General features: G+C 39.4%; 1 protein-coding gene across 3 annotated transcripts in view; it reads right to left on the bottom strand.

Annotated features, from left to right (window-relative positions):
• CUNH3orf67 (chromosome unknown C3orf67 homolog) overlaps nt 1–18,512 on the bottom strand; it is a 215,966-nt gene that overhangs the window by 132,123 nt on the left and 65,331 nt on the right. For all 3 annotated transcript variants that reach the window (XM_027863912.1, XM_027863911.1, XM_027863913.1), the window contains exons 6-7: nt 17,129–17,285; nt 11,563–11,727 (exon numbers count right to left, since the gene is read on the bottom strand). In XM_027863912.1, coding sequence (XP_027719713.1) covers nt 11,563–11,727; nt 17,129–17,285 — 322 coding nt within the window. The remainder of the gene's footprint in view (nt 1–11,562; nt 11,728–17,128; nt 17,286–18,512) is intronic.

The following is an 18,512-nucleotide window of genomic DNA, read 5'->3' on the forward strand; positions in this document are numbered from 1 at the left end:
TAGGGACAGTTTTATCTCTTTTTTACCTTTGTTTATTCCTTTAATTCCTATCTTTTGGCTTATTGCTATTGCTAGCATTTCCAGCATTATATCAAATAATACTGGGGAGAATAAGTTATCTTTGCTTCACTCCCGTAATTATGAGACTAGCTACTAGTATATCCTTATTGCCTATGATGTTTGTTTTCAGTTTTAGATAGATGCTTTTTATACTAAAAAAAAAAAAAAAGGTCCCTCTATGCCTATACATTGTAGGATTTTTAGCTTAAAAGAGTGCCATAGACACTAATGCACTGTTGGTGGACCTGTGAACTGATTCAGCCATTCTGGAGAGCAAGCTGGAACTATGCTCAAAGGGCTATAAAACTGTGCATTCGCTTTGATCCAGCAATACCACTGCTAGGTCTATATGTCAAAGATATTTTTAAAAAAGGGGGGGAAAGGACCTATTCATACAAAAATATTTACTGCAGCTCTTTTTGTTGTGGCTAAGAACTGGAAATTGAAGGGATGCCCATCATTTGGGGAATGGCTAAGCAAGCTGTGGTATATGACTGTAATGGAATATTATTGTGCCATAAGAAATGACAAGCAGGATGATTTCAGAAAAACCTGGAAAGATTTAAATGAAATAATGCAAAGTGAACTGAACAGAAGCAGAACATTGCACATAGTAACAGCAACATTGTACAGTGAAGAACTGTGAATGACCTAGCTATTCTCAGCAATACGACGATCCAAGAGTAACAGCAACATTGTACAGTGAAGAACTGTGAATGACCTAGCTATTCTCAGCAATACGACGATCCAAGACAAACCCAAAGGACTAATGATCAACCATACCATCTGCCTCTAGAGAAAGAACTGATATTGATTGAATACACACTGAAGCATGCTATTTTTCACTTTCTTTCTTTCATTCTCTTTTTTTTATTCAAGTCTGCTTGTACAAAATTTCCTAATAAGGAAATGTTTTACATGACTGCAAATGTGCAACCTGTATCTGATTATTTACTATCTCAGGGAAAGGGGAGGGGAGGGAAAGAAGAACAGAATTTGGAACTCACAACTTAAAAAAATGTTAAAAAATTGTTTCAACATATTATTGGGGTGAAATAAAATATATTAAAATAAATAAAAGAAAAAAGAGTGCCATACTTGGGCACAGGCTTTTTTGGGGGGTGTAAGGAAAAGGCAATCAGGGTCAAGTAACTTGCCTAGGGTCACACAGCTAGTAAATGTCTAAGGCTGAATTTGAACTCAGGTTCCCCTGACCCTAGGGCTGTGCTCTATCCACTGTGCCACCTAGCTGCCCCATCAAAGGCTTTTTCTGCATTTGTTGAAAACAGCATGTAATTTTGGAAGTTTTGGCATTTCATATGATTTTATTGATTGTTTTCCTAATGTTGATATAGATGGTATAAATCTCATTTAATTATAATAAATGATTTCTTGGATAAATGGCTGTAATCTGTTTGACAGGATTTTGTTTAAAATTTTTAGTCGATGTTCATTAATGATACTGGCCTACAGTGTTCTTTCCGTGTTTCCTCTTTTAGGTATGAGGTCTATATTTGCCTTGTAAAAGGATTCTGGTAGAGTATTTTCTTTCTCAATTTTTAAGAGTAATTTTGAAATATAGTTAGTAACAGTTCTTTCAAAGTTTGATAGAATTCTCCATCAGGCTCATGAACTTTTTCTTTGGTAGTTTGGTTACAGCTAGATCTATTTCCTTTCCTTAGATTGGGTTAAGATCTCCATCTCATCTTCTGATAGTTCTGAGTATTATATATTTTTGAAGGTATTCCTTTATTTCTTCTGCATTCTGTTTTTTTCTTTTAAAGCATACAACTGTGCATATGTTCTGACTATTCTTTTTCTTTCTTCTGGTTTTGTTGTGATTTCATCTTACTCATTAGCTATTTTATTGATTTGATTTTCTGCTCTCTTCTCAATCAGATTAGCTAAGGGTTTAACAATTTTATTAGTTTTTTATTAGTCTATTAGAACCAGCTTTTAGTTTTATCATTTCAATTTTTTTGTTTCCAATTTATCTATTACTCCTTTAATTTTTAATATCAGCTCTTTTGTGCTTATTTTAGGTTTATGTGTTCATTTTTAATTTTTTTAAATGCATATCCAGTTTATTAGTCTTCTCTTTCTGTATTTTGTTAATGTATAATTGTAAAGCTATGACTTTCACTCAGAGGACTGCATTAGCCGCATCCTAGACATTTTGGTATGACATTTTATCATTATAATTTTCTTTTATATAATTATTGTTTCTGTGATTTGCTCTTTGAAAAATTCATTAAAAATTCATTGTTAAGTCTCCATTTGGGTCTCTATCTTTTTTGGCGTAGTCCCTGAACCAATTATTATTTTTATTGTGTTACGGTCTGTAAAGGATGTATTACATATCTCTGTACTCTAGTACCTGCTCTGTTTTTATAAAAGTTGATGAGAAACGTTTGCTTTTATTGTTCCAACTTCAGTTCCTCCAGAATCTTGTTCCCTTTTGCTTCTCTTTCTGTTAGATTTATCCAAAACCAAGAGAGGGATATTAAAATCTCCTGTCACTATTTACTGTCTTCTTGAAGCTCAGCTGTTTCCTTCATGAATTTGGATGCTACGGCATTTGGAGAGTATTGCTGATACTGGTTTTCCTATTTGGTTCATTTCAGTATAGTATCTTTGTTTTTGCTTTGACTGGTAGGATGATGGTAACTTCTTTTCTGGATTCAATTGATGTGCACTAATTTTTTTTTTCTATCTTCTTGGTTTTATTTTGTTTTGTTATTATTTTATGATGTCTGTTTTTTAAATGTGTTTCTTGTAAGCAATAGATTGTAGCGTTTTGTTTTCTTATCCAATCTGTCACTCTTTTTCATATTTTTGGATTGGTTTAATCCATTTATATTTGATGTTATGGATTAGGCTTCTATTTTCCCCCATCTCTAAAATTGTTTCTTTTTTTCAGGTTATGATCCCACCCTCACCCCCTTCTTCTGCTGTAAACAAAGTATTATGTTCCTTCAGTTACTTTAATCCTTTTTTAAGTTTGCCTTGTTCCCACTGGCTCTTCCCCTCACTCCTCATCCTCTCTTCTCATTTGTTACCCCTTTCTCTTGTTAGGATTTTTCTTTTAAATTAGTTCTCTTTTTTATCAGGTTATGTATTTCTCCTCCCTCTTTTTTTTTTGTCTTAGTATATTAAGTTCCCCCTTTCTTTCCTCCCTTTTAACTAGTCCTGTTTATTAGTTTTTTAAATTCCACTTTCTTGAAACCCTTTCAAAACAAGATTTCATTTACTCTCTTCATTGTCCACCTTCTCCTTCTGTTTACTCCAGACTCTCCTTCTGATTTGTGGCCCTATAATTATTCGATCTCTTTCTTTTCTCAGTATTCTTTATACAATCAAAGTTTCCATGGTATTCATTCTAGGTTCTGCCCTTCAGGAGTTTTCTGCTACTGTCTTAGTACGGCTTACTCTGCAAATTCCCCTTTTCCATTGCTCCTTACTCTCAGAACAATGCTTATCATTGCAGGTGTCAAAGAGGACACCGCCCCATGGTAGGTACCTTCCCCTCTCCCTACCCCACTGATCTATACCCTCTCTTGTTCATTTTTTTCCCCCTACACTTGCCTAGAAATCTCCATCAGTCTATGCTTTTCTGTTCCTCCAGGTGCCAGTTACTCCCAGGGGTTCCAATTCTCCTCTCCCTGGACAAGTCGATTTTCAGGCACCAAATCCCCCAGGGCTCATCCAGTATAAGGCCCCTAACTCCTTTCACCCCTAGGAGGATTCATCAGTGGAACTCCCTCTCACTTCCAAAGTAAGGCCTCCTTCCTTTTCTCTCCTTTTCAATTCCCTTCTTTTTCATCTACTCCCCTTAAGGCACTTCTCATTTCTGAGATCACAGATGTCACCTTCCCCTCATTTTTAACCTGTGATTGACCCTGGTGCATCACTCACTCTTCTCTAACCCCCAGCCCCTTTTCATGGACCCTCCCATATTATAACATAGTCTCACAAAAGAAGTTTTCACCCGTAGACAAGGGGCTTCCAGGTTCTGTTCATAATGCTCCTGGTTGATTTTTTCACTGTTACTCTACCAGATTTCTGCTTTCACCCCTGTTTCCTTGTGTACAATCAGAAAGAAGTCTCTTACTGGTCTTTCTGTTATGGAATTGAAAATTGATACCCCACTTTACTTTGTATCATTTTATTACGGCTTGAGCACTACGTATTAATAATCAAGCTGCTACGTGTTACTTTCCCTTAGTATCTGAACTTGAACTACCTCTGAACTCCTTAAGTCTGCAGCTACTAATTCTCCTATTTTGTAACATAAGTCACCCACCTCCACCCAATGGGTCCTCCTTTTCTCAAATTTCCAGACTCAATGTCCTCAGCTATACCGCAAGCTATTAGAATTTGCGAGCTTGTAGATCACAAGTTCTCCCTCAGAAATTGCCAATCAACATTCTAGAGAATGTTAGTCTACCTGATGTTAAACTGACAAAAATTGTGGTTAAAAAATGAGATTCTCTTCTGCTGTGCCAGACTGTTGTCGCTGCCTATTTTCCTCTTTATGACTACAAAAGAACAGCCGTGATTGTCAGATGCATCCTTGGCTACTGAGGAAGCTTGGATCCCATTTACTGGCCATTGCTACCCTTGCTAATAAATTGATCATGCTTGCAACTTTTTAATTCAATTTTTCTTCATTGAAGATTTCTATCATACTTGTTACTCTGGTGCCATCGTTGGCTGTATTTATGAAATCTTCCTTCATTTCTGCTGCTTGGGGTGTTCAAGAAAAATTATTTCTTTAGCTCTAAATCATGTTTCAATTTTTTTTATTATTGAATGTCCATATTTTGTCCTATGTAATTAGGTTCAGATTTGCAGAATAGGTCACCTTGATTTGCATTCTAAACTGCAGTGCTCTTCAGAACACATTAATCCAATCCCTCCTCCTTTTTCTGGGGGGGGGGGGGGCCGAATGGTCTTGCCTTGTTCAAATGTCCTTCCCTTTGTTTTTGAAGATCTTTCTTCCGATGACTTAGAGAAATTGTTTCTGAATTGAACTGTTAAATTTAACCAGTAGGTGTCTTAGAGTTCTCGTCCATGAGTTTTTTGTTTCTGTTCTGTTTTTCCTGGAGGTAATCTGTGAATTCCTTCAATCGGTATTTCACTTTCTACGTCTGCAAGTTCTGGGCAGTTCTCTTCTGTTATTTCCTTCATTGTGGTAGTAAGACTTTTTGTCCTATCACCTTCTTCTGGCAGCCCTATGATCCTTAGGTTGTCTCTACATATCCTGCCTTGAAATTTATATATTTTGCTTATGTAGTGAGCATATTTTAATGTTTCGTTTTTTGCTTCTCTTCTCCCAGGTCTTTCACTTTTGTGTGTTTGCATTCCCAATCTATTATTCTCTCTTTTGCTTCTTGGGAGAGGCTAGCCATTGCAGATTCAAGTTGTTCTATAATGCTCATTCTTTTTGCTGTGTAGGACATACATTCTGATCTCACAATTCTCATTTCTCTTTTAAACCACTCAAGAACAGTGTGCTGTGGTTTCATGTTCTCAACTTCCTCTGTAACTTCTGTCTCGTCAAGTGTTGGATCACTTTCTTTCACTTTGTAGTTTTATTCATAGATGCCTAAACTTGTTTACTAGATCTGGAGGCCATATTTCTTTCTGTTGTTACTCTTTTTTTCTATTGATTTATCCGTTTATATTCAAGGTCTTTAATATTCCTTCTTCCTGGAATCTTTGGGGTACTTTTTGTCTTTTTTCCCTTTTATTGTCCTTGTTATTTACTTCTGAATGCCTCTGCTCTGATTATAGTTTCCTTGGATCTCAAAGCATCTCAGCATCTTCCCAACGTCAGACATTTCACAGTTTACCAGCTTATGTCTCTGCCCCAACTGACTTTTGGGTGGACAGAATTGGCCCAAAGTGGGTGCTGTGCTCTTCCCTCAGGCGTGGTGGACTGCTGTATAGTCCTCTACAAGCACAGTGTCCTATCCTGGTGACCTTTCATTAGTTCTTTGGCCCGGCATCTACATTTCAGAGCTTGCTTTCCCTGGAGCTACTGGCAGTTCAGAGCTTTGCAGCACTGGTACTTCCAGGCTGCATCCACCAGTTGGCTTTTGTTTCTGAAGGGCTTTGGCCAAGTTGGCTGCCAAGGCCTGAGGAAACTTCCACAGCCTGGAGCTTAGATCTCTATGGCACCGGAAAGAAGGAGAGATGACCAAGGTGTAGAGGTGGGTTTTGATGTAGGCCTGTATCATGTCCTTGGGTGTGCTAGTGCAGCCTTGCTGCCAGTAGCTTGGGAGGTCAGGAAAGGGAGCTCAGTGAGCAGCAGTTCCTGGGTTTTACTTTTTTTTTTTTAACCTTCTTTTGGATTCCAACCATGGAAATGATGAGACTGCTTTATTTCCGGTGAGGTTGTGGGGATCTGAGAAAACATCCAGTTTGTCATCTTGTTGCTCATGTCACCAGAAGTCTAAACTCTATTCTTTCAACAGTTGCTGACACCTTTCTCATAACAAACTTTTTAGAGCCAGGCTTACACTCCATTTTCACATTTATATAAGAAGAAAAGCCCAGGATGATTCATGTCTTGAGTGCTTAATAAATGCTTTTTGGACTGAACTGTAAAAGAACCCGTTATATTTCATTCAAATTAATGAGAGAGAAAACTCTTCAAAATACAAGGCAAGCAGGTTCACTTCATTTCCTTGAGTAAGTTTTCACTTTCAATGGTTGTAAAATGATGCACCTGACAAGTATGCTGTTGATTTTATTCACAACTAAATGACAGGGCTGATTGACAGCTAGAAATGGATCTGAAATAAGTTACTGCTTGGTTTTTTTTTTCCTCTTTCAGTGTCAGTAATCCAAACTCCTTTCATCTCTTTTTTGGATTATACTTCATAAGCTGAGCTGCTGTTCTTCTGACTCTCCTCTAAACATCAATACAGATTCCAATAAGGAGCATGTCAATGTGAGAAACAAAAGGAAGATGGCCTCATGGTTCTAGAGGAAAATATTGTTTCCCCTTAAAGTAGTATCATCTTACCAGAACCCCCTCCCAAAAATCTCCAATACTAATGCTGCTGCCCAGGAAACAAAGATGTTCATTCAAACTACCTTCTAATATTTAAGTAAATTACTAGCCTTGATTTCTGTTTACTGGACCAGTGCGTCTTGTCATTAGTGACCCAATTACTCAATTCAAATAATCAGACCTGATCTTCTCAATTCCACATGAGAAATAATCAGCTCCTCTTCTCGTTCTCTGCTCACTAACAGTCCTTAGCTCTCATAAGGGAGGGACTGAAGGAAAAAAGTTTTCATTTTTAACAATATTGCACACATCATGCCTCACTAGAAACACAATGATTTAAAAAATGAAAATGAATGTGTTTAAAATATTTCTGCTCTCTGTCAAGTTATATGACAGTTATCAAAATACTGGAAAGCTCTAGACCCTTTGAAGTATTTGTACTTACTGAAAAAAACAAAAAGCTTTCTTTTAAAACAAGGTGCTATTGTCTGCTGCCTTAGGGTTTCTACAACCATGCACTGAGAAGGGCAGGATCTGGATTTGGGATTTCAATGGCACAGGGACCTCCCTGATGAGGAAACTACATCAATCCATGCAGGAGGGCACCTTCTCGACAACTTATAGTCTTAGAAAGTTGTAGAGAGTACCAAGATGTTAAGCGATTTGCTGTGTCAGAAGCAAGATTTGAACTCAGTCTTCTTGGCTTCAAGGCTAGCTTTCCGTTAACTACTCCACACTGCCTCCCCGCACTTATTCATCAATCATGAAAGCAGACATTCATTCCATCATGAAGTTCAATTACTGTAGGGAGTCAAGCTTTTAGGACATGCAAAAAAAAAAATTGTTTGGAATAAACAAACAAAAAAATTACTTCCTGGGTTTTCCATGATTAAAAAAACCTTAGTATTCATAATAATTCTTATATAACTCCTATTTATCCATAGCTTTAAGGTTTATAGAGCAGGTTTCTTAGAGCCATCCAATGAAACAGGTAGTCCATGTTCCATCTCCACCTCACAGATGATCAAATCGAGGCCTGGGAAACTGAAGAGACTCCCTAATGTCAGTGTTAGTGCTGGGCCTTGGGATGATAGGCTAGGCCTAGAAGAGGTCTCTGATGTTATCAGAGGACGAAAGTGAGGCTGGGAAGTACTTTACCCGAGGTGACAAAGGAAGGGAGTGGAAAGATGGGATCTGAGCAACTGGGCGGCCTCTGATGCCAGCCTTTGTTCCACCTCTGTGACACGTGGCCCCTTCCCTGTGTAGTGATGGTAACCTGTGATACCCCTCTGGCATCACATGCCACTGGCTTTGAAATCAAGTCTTCCTACAATCAGTGTTAATAATAATTCACTGCACCAAATGAAAAGATAACAAGTGTTGAGAGGTCAGAATATTATTTGTGGCAAAGGGTATTAGAAGTGAGAGTACATGCTCACCCAACCCTGAGCGGGCATCCTAAGTGACGGAGTCTTTAGAGTCATCATCATGCCGCACGGACAGAAAAGAGAACAGCTGCAAGAAGCCTTCTTGGGAGGTAAGGTCCATGCTGTCTGGACCATCCTCAGTCCTTCTCTGTGTACATGCCCCAACCAGGATGTTCACAACCCTGCATAGATGGTCTAATGCCCCCTCAGGACAGGTTGAGGTAAATTCTGGGAGTTTTAGTTTAGGTAGAAAACTGAATTAATGGGGCACTCAAATGACCTCTTAATCCAATGCATAATAAGTGTCTTTGAACTTTAAAGTACAAAGTGACATAAAAAATACTCAATGTAGGGAAGCATTTTTATTTAAATAAATATTTGTTATAATATTGAAATAGAAGGACAATAAAAACTGAAAGCACTAAACATCTGAATTCTATTTAATTGCATTTGAACAAATATTTGTTACTGTAAATCATCATTAGACACATAAAAAGAAAGAGATGATAAAAGAGGGACTTCTTCATTTTTGTCTGTTGCAGTTCTTTTAGGAGACATTTAATGTCTGTTGACTGGCTGACTAATGCCAACATCAAAAATGTTTATTAAGTCCTGATGGTTTCCATTTGGTTCTATCCTAGAGACTCCAGAGGGAGTTACAATGGAGGCCCAGGCCCAGGCACTGGGCTTGATGTCAGGAGAGCCTGACAGTTAAATCCTACATCTGAGACTTACTCACTGTGGGACCCCTGGACAAGTCCCTTCACCTTTCTGAGGCCCAGGAAGAACAGTTACAGTAGACACCCTCTAGGGCTGATGTGGGCTCAAAGGAAGTCATGCATGTCTGGAAAATGCCTTCCAAACTTCCAAGTGCTCCATGAACATTAGGTATCAGGATAGCACATTCTGGACTCATCTCAGATAGTATTATGTTGGCGTATTTTGTATAGCCCTCACCTGTATTATGTTTTAGATTGTCTCCTCTGATCCTTGAAACAACCCTCTAAGGTTACTCATTACCACGGTCTTGCCATCCCCAACTCACAGGATTGTTTCCAATATCGATCTAATCACACAAAGTAGTGAAAGCACTCAGTAAGCTTTAAATTAAGGCCAGCTACCATGCCTACTACTGGCTACAAAGTTAAGTTACCACTCACTAATTTAGAGTTTAAGACAAATAAGATAGATGAGGACTAAAATGTCAAAAATATGCTCACACACACGGTGATAACAGACAATTACACTGCCCTTTGAACACTGCATTGTACATTACACAGACTTATCTCCTTTAAGCCTCACAACAATGCTGTGAGGTAGGTACTACAGATGTGGAAAGAGGCAGCCGGCTAAAGAGAATCAGAATTTGAACCTAGGTCTTGTCTTCCCAACTGCAAATCATGCTATCTCTGTGGTAAACTGATATCAGAAAATGTTTACACCAGTTTGCTCATTTTAATTAAAGATGTTCCCACATTCCTGTTCCTCTAGAATGTTCGAGTACACTTGACCACCCTTCTGTTTAACCATCACTAGACAACGCCACTCCTGGTCACGCTGTTTCTTTCCACAGTTCTTGTTTTTCCCAGATTCAAACCCTCCTATTCTCATCGTCATCTTCACAGCTGGGACAGTCACAAACCAATCCCTCCTACCTCGACGAGTACGACAGCCTCCTCCTGTTCCTGGTCACCAGGCTCAATCCCTTCTAATCCAATGTGATCACTGCTACCAGAATGATCTTGTGTAACGTTCAGCATGTTTCTGACCTGGAACGACTTCCTATGTGCAGCAGGTACACTCTAAAGTCCTCATTCAGACATTAAAGGTCCTCTGGGCAATATTTTCCCCTTGACTATCTAGGATGGAGAGGATAGTGGCTCATTGAACCCCCTCCTTCTTGTGGAATAGGCCAAAGATTAGAGAAGAAGTTCCAACACACAGATAACCAATAATGGAACACTCTAAGCCCCTATCAAGAAACAGACAAGTCAAAGAGAGAAAAAGGGTAACAGGTGGGGCACAGTGCAAGAGGCACAAGGAGAAAGAGCGTCAAAACCAGACATATTTAACAAGTTCTAAGACAGGAGGGAGCAGGAGGCAAAAGTTTCAGGAGGTGAATGCCAGACAGCAGACAAAACATGGAGCTAGATAAAGAACAAGGGTTCAGATGCTCCCCCACAAGAATTTCCCAAGCACAACATTCTAGTAGACTGTCTATAACTAAAATTAGCCTTGCTAGGAGGCGCCAGGCAAGATAGGCGGCTTCTAATGGCTGCCCACCACAAACCCGCTAGCTCAACGACACTTTATGGCCAGTCTTCTGCTTAAAATACTGTTCCTGTACAATTCCTCTCTGACTGCCATTGTCTACAATGATTTCTCCCTTTCCATTTTTCTTTATGTACCTGTAGTATGGTACTTCCACCTAACTTTAGCATTGTCCTTTCATGTTTTCACACGTCTCTCTTGTCTCTCTTCCCAGCTATATGGCAGGTTCTAGAATAGGAACCTGTCCTGTTTTTTTGTGGACCCCAAAGTACCTGTTATAGCACTGAAAACATAGCAGACATTTAATGATGGATTTAACAAAAGGCTCAGAGATGTGAGCCACCAGTTAAGTGAGACACAAAGTTGAATTCCTCAAAAGAGCTAAGGGAAAAGGCTAGCAATCAGGAAGACATAAGGGGAATAAAGCAACCTGGAAGCACCTGGTGAAGAGTCTGAAAGCTAACGATGAGGATATGACACCGGGTTTACAGACCAACAGTAAACGGGCCTGTCATAAAAACAGTGAATGCTTTCTTTAGGGTTGCTTTTAGCCTATATTATTTTCTCAATTTCAAAACTTCATAAACGCAAAAATCAATTAACCCTGCTTACGTGGAGAGGAAGCATGAAGTCAAAATTTTCCCCCCACTTTTATTAGTTGGTTAGCAAACAACTTAATATTTCAGTTTTTAACTTCTATTATAATACAAAATGTAAAAGTCAAGTGCTTCATTTACTTTAAACAAATGACTGCATCTCTAGTCTGGGTTTCTAAAAATATACCTGGTTCTGTTAATGTTAAGGGTTGACCTCCAAATTTCATTTCTGTTTGGCGAAGCTTAGTCATATTTAGCAGTTGGGTAATTTGAGGTACATCTGTAGTTAATTGGCAGCTTCGAGGAATGATATCTGTAGGCCCGTCTGTTGTAAAGGGAGCACCATATATATCTGGAAATAAAGAAAAAAAATTCACTTTACAATGATGAATTCAAGGATAAACACATATGTATAGCTCTCTCGATCTATAAATATGTCTATCTCTGTCTTTCTTTTTCTCTCTGTCTCTTTGAATCTGTCTCTCTCTAGCACGGTTACCACAACGAGATAAAGTGACTTGTCCATTATGTACTACAAAGTCAGAGGTGGGATCCGAACGCTGATGCGAAAACAAAAGTCAATGTAACTTAAGAAAGAATGAGATGCCAATGGATGAATGGCGCACTTGGCACGTCAATGGCCCTGGGCAATAAGAAAAATCCTTTTGTGCCTGAGCAGAGACAGCATGAGCTGCATTGGTGGAGGGGAGGAGTGCCCACTTTAATGGGGTCAAGGACCCAACAGGTCATTTCTGATGTGCTCTCAAAATTAAAGAAAACTGCAGCTGATTACTAGCTGGCCAGAATTAGACAAACAGTGGCTAAATGTGAATGGCTAAAATCCACTACAACATGAAAAAACTCAAAATGATGTCCCTCTCTATAATCTGGTGAAAAAACTTTCTAAGAGAAGCCTTATATAAGGATCATTCAACCATTCTTTGCTTACAAACATCTTTATGTAAAGACAGTTTAGAAAAGTGATAAATTTTATGGAATTCATGAAGGCAATGCTAAAACCCAGGAAATGAATCACTGCCACCCCTGGTCTCTGTGACCGTGGGCAAACCACTTGCTTGGGCCTCAGCATATATATATGTGAAATATTTAAAATTGGATTGGATGGCATCTGAGGTCCCTTCTAGTTCTAAATTTAGGATCTTACAAATATGAATAAGTGATGATAAGTCTATAGCCTCAGTTAACATTTTAAGTTTCATGACACAGACAGATGATGGCAGTTTCCTATTTATAGAATTTCCTAATCTCAGTAAGGAAAATTAATATTTTTACTTTAATATATTATGAAATCTGTAATGGTAGTGGTGTGGGTCATCCCTCCACCAATACAGATCTCTGGTCTAATATTACTTAGCAGATGGTCTTTGAAGGAGAAGGAAGAACAAGCACCTACTACGTGTCAGGCACTGTGTAAGCACTTTACAAATATTATCTCATTTGATCATCACAACTCTGGGAGGCAGGTGGTATTATAATCCTCATTTTGCATTTGAAGAAACCGAGGCACCCTGACAGTGGTTATGTGACTTTCCAACGGTCACACGGCTAGTAAGAGAGTTGCTGCGGCTAAAAAATCATGAGCCATAAGCCAACCTGCTTATGAACCTTTCTCAACTAAGCAAGCTGGGTTCTCAGACAACATCCCTCACGCCACATTTGGCAGGAGATGCTGAAGCATTTACTCGACTGGCACAGCCTTCCGAGAAGGTCACCTCTATGCCCTAAGGAGGCATCTCAGTAGTATCCATATGGAGGCACTTCAGTATAAACCAGCTGAACTCCTGAGCTGTCTAGACTATAAACTCACGGGCTCTCAAAGAAAGACAATGCAGTAGATTGACAGAGTTTCTAACGAACCTCGTTTTCAACATTCGTTAAGCATCTCCTACATGCATGGCACCCTTACTACCACCACTACCAACAAAAGCTACTATTTATCCACTGAATGAGCTTCACCAAGTGCTTTTCATGCAGGGTTTCCAAGGATATTATCTGCACTTTACAGAAGAGAGAACTCGAGTTGCCTGGAATTACACCAGCACCAGGGGGCACTTCGGAAGGGAAGTCCATCTGTCTGTGTCTCTCGTCCGAGCTCGTCCAAGACTTCCTGCTATACCATTCTATCTCTTTAGTTTGCCATAAAGAACGGCAAAGTACCAACCACATGGAACCAGTGGGCAAATGAACTGTCAAAACAGAAAACATTCGGCAAAAACACTAACCAAACTCCATACTGAGGTTACAAATGTCTTTTTATGAAGAATATATTCCATTTCAATTCCAACATAGGCAATAAACTCAGATTTCATTGTAGAACAAGAATGATATTCTGGAGGTTATATTTAAGGGCATCACAGAAAAAAAAGAATGAATTATTCTGATTTCTTAAAAAAAGAATCATAGAAACTCAAGTATTTTTAAGAGTGCTATAATGTTATATACTAAAGAACAGATCTTTAAGGGGAAAAAAAAAACCAGTCAAAATCCCATAAGATTTTAAATGTACTTAAGTCCTCATTCCAAATGTTGTCACAAAACCTAAAAAAAGATTATGAAACGCTCTCACCAAGATGACAAAATCCACCAGCTTTTGATACAGGGCAACACAAAGTAGAGCACATTTCAGGCCTCTAAGTCTCAGATCTACAACACAGTGAACAGCACAAATCCCAACTCACACCAAAAGGATCCAATTGCATTCTGCAATATGCTTTTTACTTCTACGTTTATTGTTATTTTTGTATGCAGAGAGGTCTCATGGAAGGAAAGGGTGTATCTGGCTGTGCGTAAGTGAGGACAGTAAAGATCAAAGCAAGAATCAAACCACAATAACTCAGTCCACTGATGATATTTCCAAAACTTAATCATCTCAAATTTTCTCCGAGAATTAAGGACTATATTTGAAGGACGTGTGAGCCTTGGACTAGAATGACCTGAGAAACAGATTTAGAGCTGGGAAAGCCCATGGAAGTCCTCTAGCTTACCCAATTAGCTTCTCTCGTTGCTGCTCAGGAGCGTCCAACTCCTCATGACTCCACGGACCACAGCACACCACTACCATACAGTCGTGGGGTTTTCTTGGTAAAGACACTGGAGTGGTTTGCCATTTTTTTCTCTAGTGAATTAAGGCAAACAGGTTAAGTGACTTGCCCAGGGTCACACAGTTACCAGGTGTCTGAGGCCGAATTTGAACTCAGGTCTCCTTGACTCTGGGCCTAGCGCTCTATCCACTGAGCCACCTAGTTGCTTCATTGTACAGAAGTGCAATTACACAGGAAAATGAGGAGCAGAAGTTAAAGGGCTCCTTCCTTCCCTCTCCAAAAGAAAAAAAAAAAAGACTCCACAAGTTCTAGCATATAAAACCAAAACCTAAAACTCCTTGACTGGCCATTTTTCTGACTGCTGGAGAGAGGGATGATTTACCTAACTAAATGGGACTGAACCAGGTTCTACTCCCATCTTAAGCACGATCTTCAAGGCCACTAAGTCATCTTCTGATTATTTACTGTCTATCCTAAAAATTAAAGCTGTTGCAATTCATCCTGAGGTGGCAGAAATCCTGTATGTAAATAAAATAACTTGAGAGCAGTCCAAACCAAATGTCACTTTCAATTCTTTGATTTTTTCATTAGCTGGTGGGGCCTTCACTCAGTTGTCATCACCTAGAAAACACTACATAAAAATTCGGACGTGACAATTTTCTCCCTAAATCACAAGTAACCAATCAAACTAGGAATGCTAAGTGGAGTAGATACAGCGTGTACACACAGGCAGTGCTCCGTCAAGCACACATCATCTCCTGAAAGGGAAATGGATTATTTGTTCAGATTATCCGGATAGAGCAGAAACTCCGGGACAGCATGAGCTAAACCAGAGAACGGCAGAAGAGAACACAAAGGAGAACGTCTACTTGGGGACAGGCAAACACGATCACGTAGCAAACAAAAAGGATCCTAGGGTGAGTGACCCAGGACCTTTACCACCACATAAGGAAGGTAGATCATTAGACTATGAATGATTTCCTATACACCTGCTGCTTTCTTCCAGCCCAAACACATAATCAAATGGAATATTTCACAATTGTTTAGTTGCTTTGAAGAGGATCTTAAATAGCTTTAAAAACATGATCTCCTAAATCATAATAAAATGAATAAAATCACTTTCTCTTTCAAAATTCTACTTTGATGCCTCATCCTGGTGGTTGGGGAATGAGAGGAGGGTGACCCTGGATCTGCCAAGGTGGGGGAAGGATTCTACCAGGTGGGGCAGCTAGGTGGAGCAGTGGGTAGAGCACCAGCCCTAGATTCAGGAGGACCTGAGTTCAAGTCTGGCCTCAGCCACATAACACTCACTAGCTGTATGTCTCTGGGCAAGTCACTTAACCCCAACTGCCTCACCAAAAAAAAAAAGAATTCTACCAGCTTTTACCAGATTAGAAAGGCTTTGAAGACCAGCCTGGCACCAGTATCCAGCTTAGCTAAATACAGAGAAGCCTATCACCAAAAGGCTGGCTACCATGGAATGATGTTTTTGGTCCTGGTAACTAACAAAAACAAAAAAACAAGCAAGTTATGGAGGGGTCAAAACTGAGTGAATGCAATCAATGAAATCATGACCACGGGATCAAAGCCTTCTGAGATCTTAGAAAGCATCTAGTCCAACCCCTCATTTTAGAGATGATGAATCTGAGGCCCCCCAAGACCTTAAATGACTTGCCCAAGATCCCACAGATAGTAAAAGCACAGTCAGACTTTGAATCCAGATCCTTGACTCTCGACCCAGAGTTCCTGCCAATGCACCATATCACTTGAAGACTAGTAGTACCGGCAATCAGTATTATCATCCCTCTTTATCTATGTGATAAATTCTTCACTTCTCATGACCAAATAATATTTGTTAAGTACTGATTATTCCATACAGTTTTATCCTAGGAATGCTAGAGAGAAAATTACAAGGGAGGCAACCTGGGATGAGAGAAAGAATGATGAGCCTAGAGTCCTAAGAGACCCCAGTTTCAATTACACCTCTGAAATGGCCTAACTACAGAATCCTAGGCAAGTACTTGTCACGCTTTCCTTGGGGGTGCTGTGGGGATCAAATGTGAGTAGGCCCTTCAAAGGTTTGGCAAGCCCGACAAGCCTGTCCACACATCAGCTACTATTACATCAGCTATTACTGACTATTACGACTGCTATTTCCTCTGCAGGTTCCAGTCCCCTGCCCAGTGGTTTGTGGAGAGTTATGTGCCACTAAGTATCTCTAACATTTCTCTTGACTAAAGCCACTGAAGCAGAACTGGTAAGAGCGCATGGGTCCTAGAAGTTAAGGCAAACAGTGTGAGTGCATTAACTTCATATACTTTCCTCTGAAGCAATTTTGGAGGGAAAAATAATCCCCAACCCTTTTCTATTTCAGCATGAATAGAAAATATGTTCTCTCTCAAATGATTTCCTAAAAATGTATATAAAGATGTTCAAAATATTATAATAGCTGCTAAGTTAAGGAAAAAGTTTTAAGACATAAAAGAAATATTTCCTGTCTATTTGTACACACACTCACCTGCTGTGAAATGCTTTAGGTAAGTATGAAAATAAATCAATGGGACCCTGGCAGAGATCTGCTTTTGCGTTCCTCCAGTAACACCGCCCCTACCTAGATAGACCAGAGGCCTGGCTGACTGAACAACAACCCACTAAGGAGAGAGATTCGGGGTGCTGTCTGTTCAAACACACCCTCTCTGTCAGCAGTGTCTCGAGGTCTGGACTTCAGAGTAAAGATCTTTCGGAGCTTGCAGTTGGCAGAGACAATGATTCCATCCAAAGACTGGAATACGGCTCCCTTGAAGATGTCACTGGTGAAGGCTACCAAGTCAATACACAGATTGCACCACTGAAACAAAGAGGCCGAACACAGAGATGTTATTAATGACAGATGCACTGAAGACGAGGACAAACGCAAAATGAAGAAGATGGAACGAAGGCAATTACTGAGATACTTCAAACAACCGAAAATCCCCGCTTTCTCCTCAGATAATTTTGGTCAAGATGATGACCTAACAGCCTCCATTCTCTTCTTTATGTCTCTGTGTGAAACAAAGTCTTGATAACTGTAAATCCCAACTACCAACTGGTCATTTATGAACAGGCTTCCTTCATTATGCTTAGCCCAACGAATTTTGAGAAACAAAACTGGATGCAGAGACATGGTGCTGTTGGGAAGCTATTTACAGACATGTTTGACCATTCGCATATTGAAAGTGAAGGGTAAATAGTTAAATGTTCCTGCAAAGGGTCTAGTTTGTGAAGTTATTCATTTATAACCACCTAAAAACACAAGTACTGGAGTAGAGTCAGGCTATAAATTCTGGTCAAAAGTAGCTATTTGTAATCAGATAACCAACTAATCAGATTTGTAATTTGTAATAATCAGCATTTGTAATCAGATAACCAATCTATCCCCAAGGATAGATTGTTTCTAACCCTTTGTAAGGGTGCTTGGTATTGGCCAACTGGTATTGAAGCTAAATGTTCTCCATTCAACAATCACAAAAATAGTTCCTTAAACAAAGACTCCAAATGGCCTGGCTGTGTAAAGGAAAAGAAGAAAATGATCACTTACCTAGAACGTTAAGAACCCCCATAGGACTTGGGGGCACATAAGGGCCCAGTGTCTGGGCATGGGTTATACAGAAGTAATATTTAATAAAGATTTTAAGCACTGTGTGTCAATACCTTTTTTATGAAACTAGGACTTTCTACTGATGATATAAAAGCACAAAATATATTAATGAGGTAATTCATCACCGTTTACAACTATTGTCATTCTACAAAGCAAAATAGCAACATTTTTATCTATAAACATCACATATGTAAGTTGAGGCTACTGCTACACTGAAAACCTAAGTCAATTCTTAGTTATCTGATTATCTGAGTAATATGGTGGAGTGGGAAACTATGGGTCCTGAAGTTAGGAAACCTGGGTTGAAGCCCTGCCTCTCACAGTTACTCAATGTCTACCTGGGCACGCTCCTTAATCTCTCTATGCTTCCACCTCCTCACCTTTAAAAGGGTCATACTAACATGTGCACCTTTGGAATAAGATTAAGATCCCAAGGTG

This window comes from Vombatus ursinus, unplaced genomic scaffold (genome assembly GCF_900497805.2).
Source record: "Vombatus ursinus unplaced genomic scaffold, bare-nosed wombat genome assembly UNPS02014773.1, whole genome shotgun sequence".
Taxonomy (NCBI): Eukaryota; Metazoa; Chordata; class Mammalia; order Diprotodontia; family Vombatidae; genus Vombatus; species Vombatus ursinus.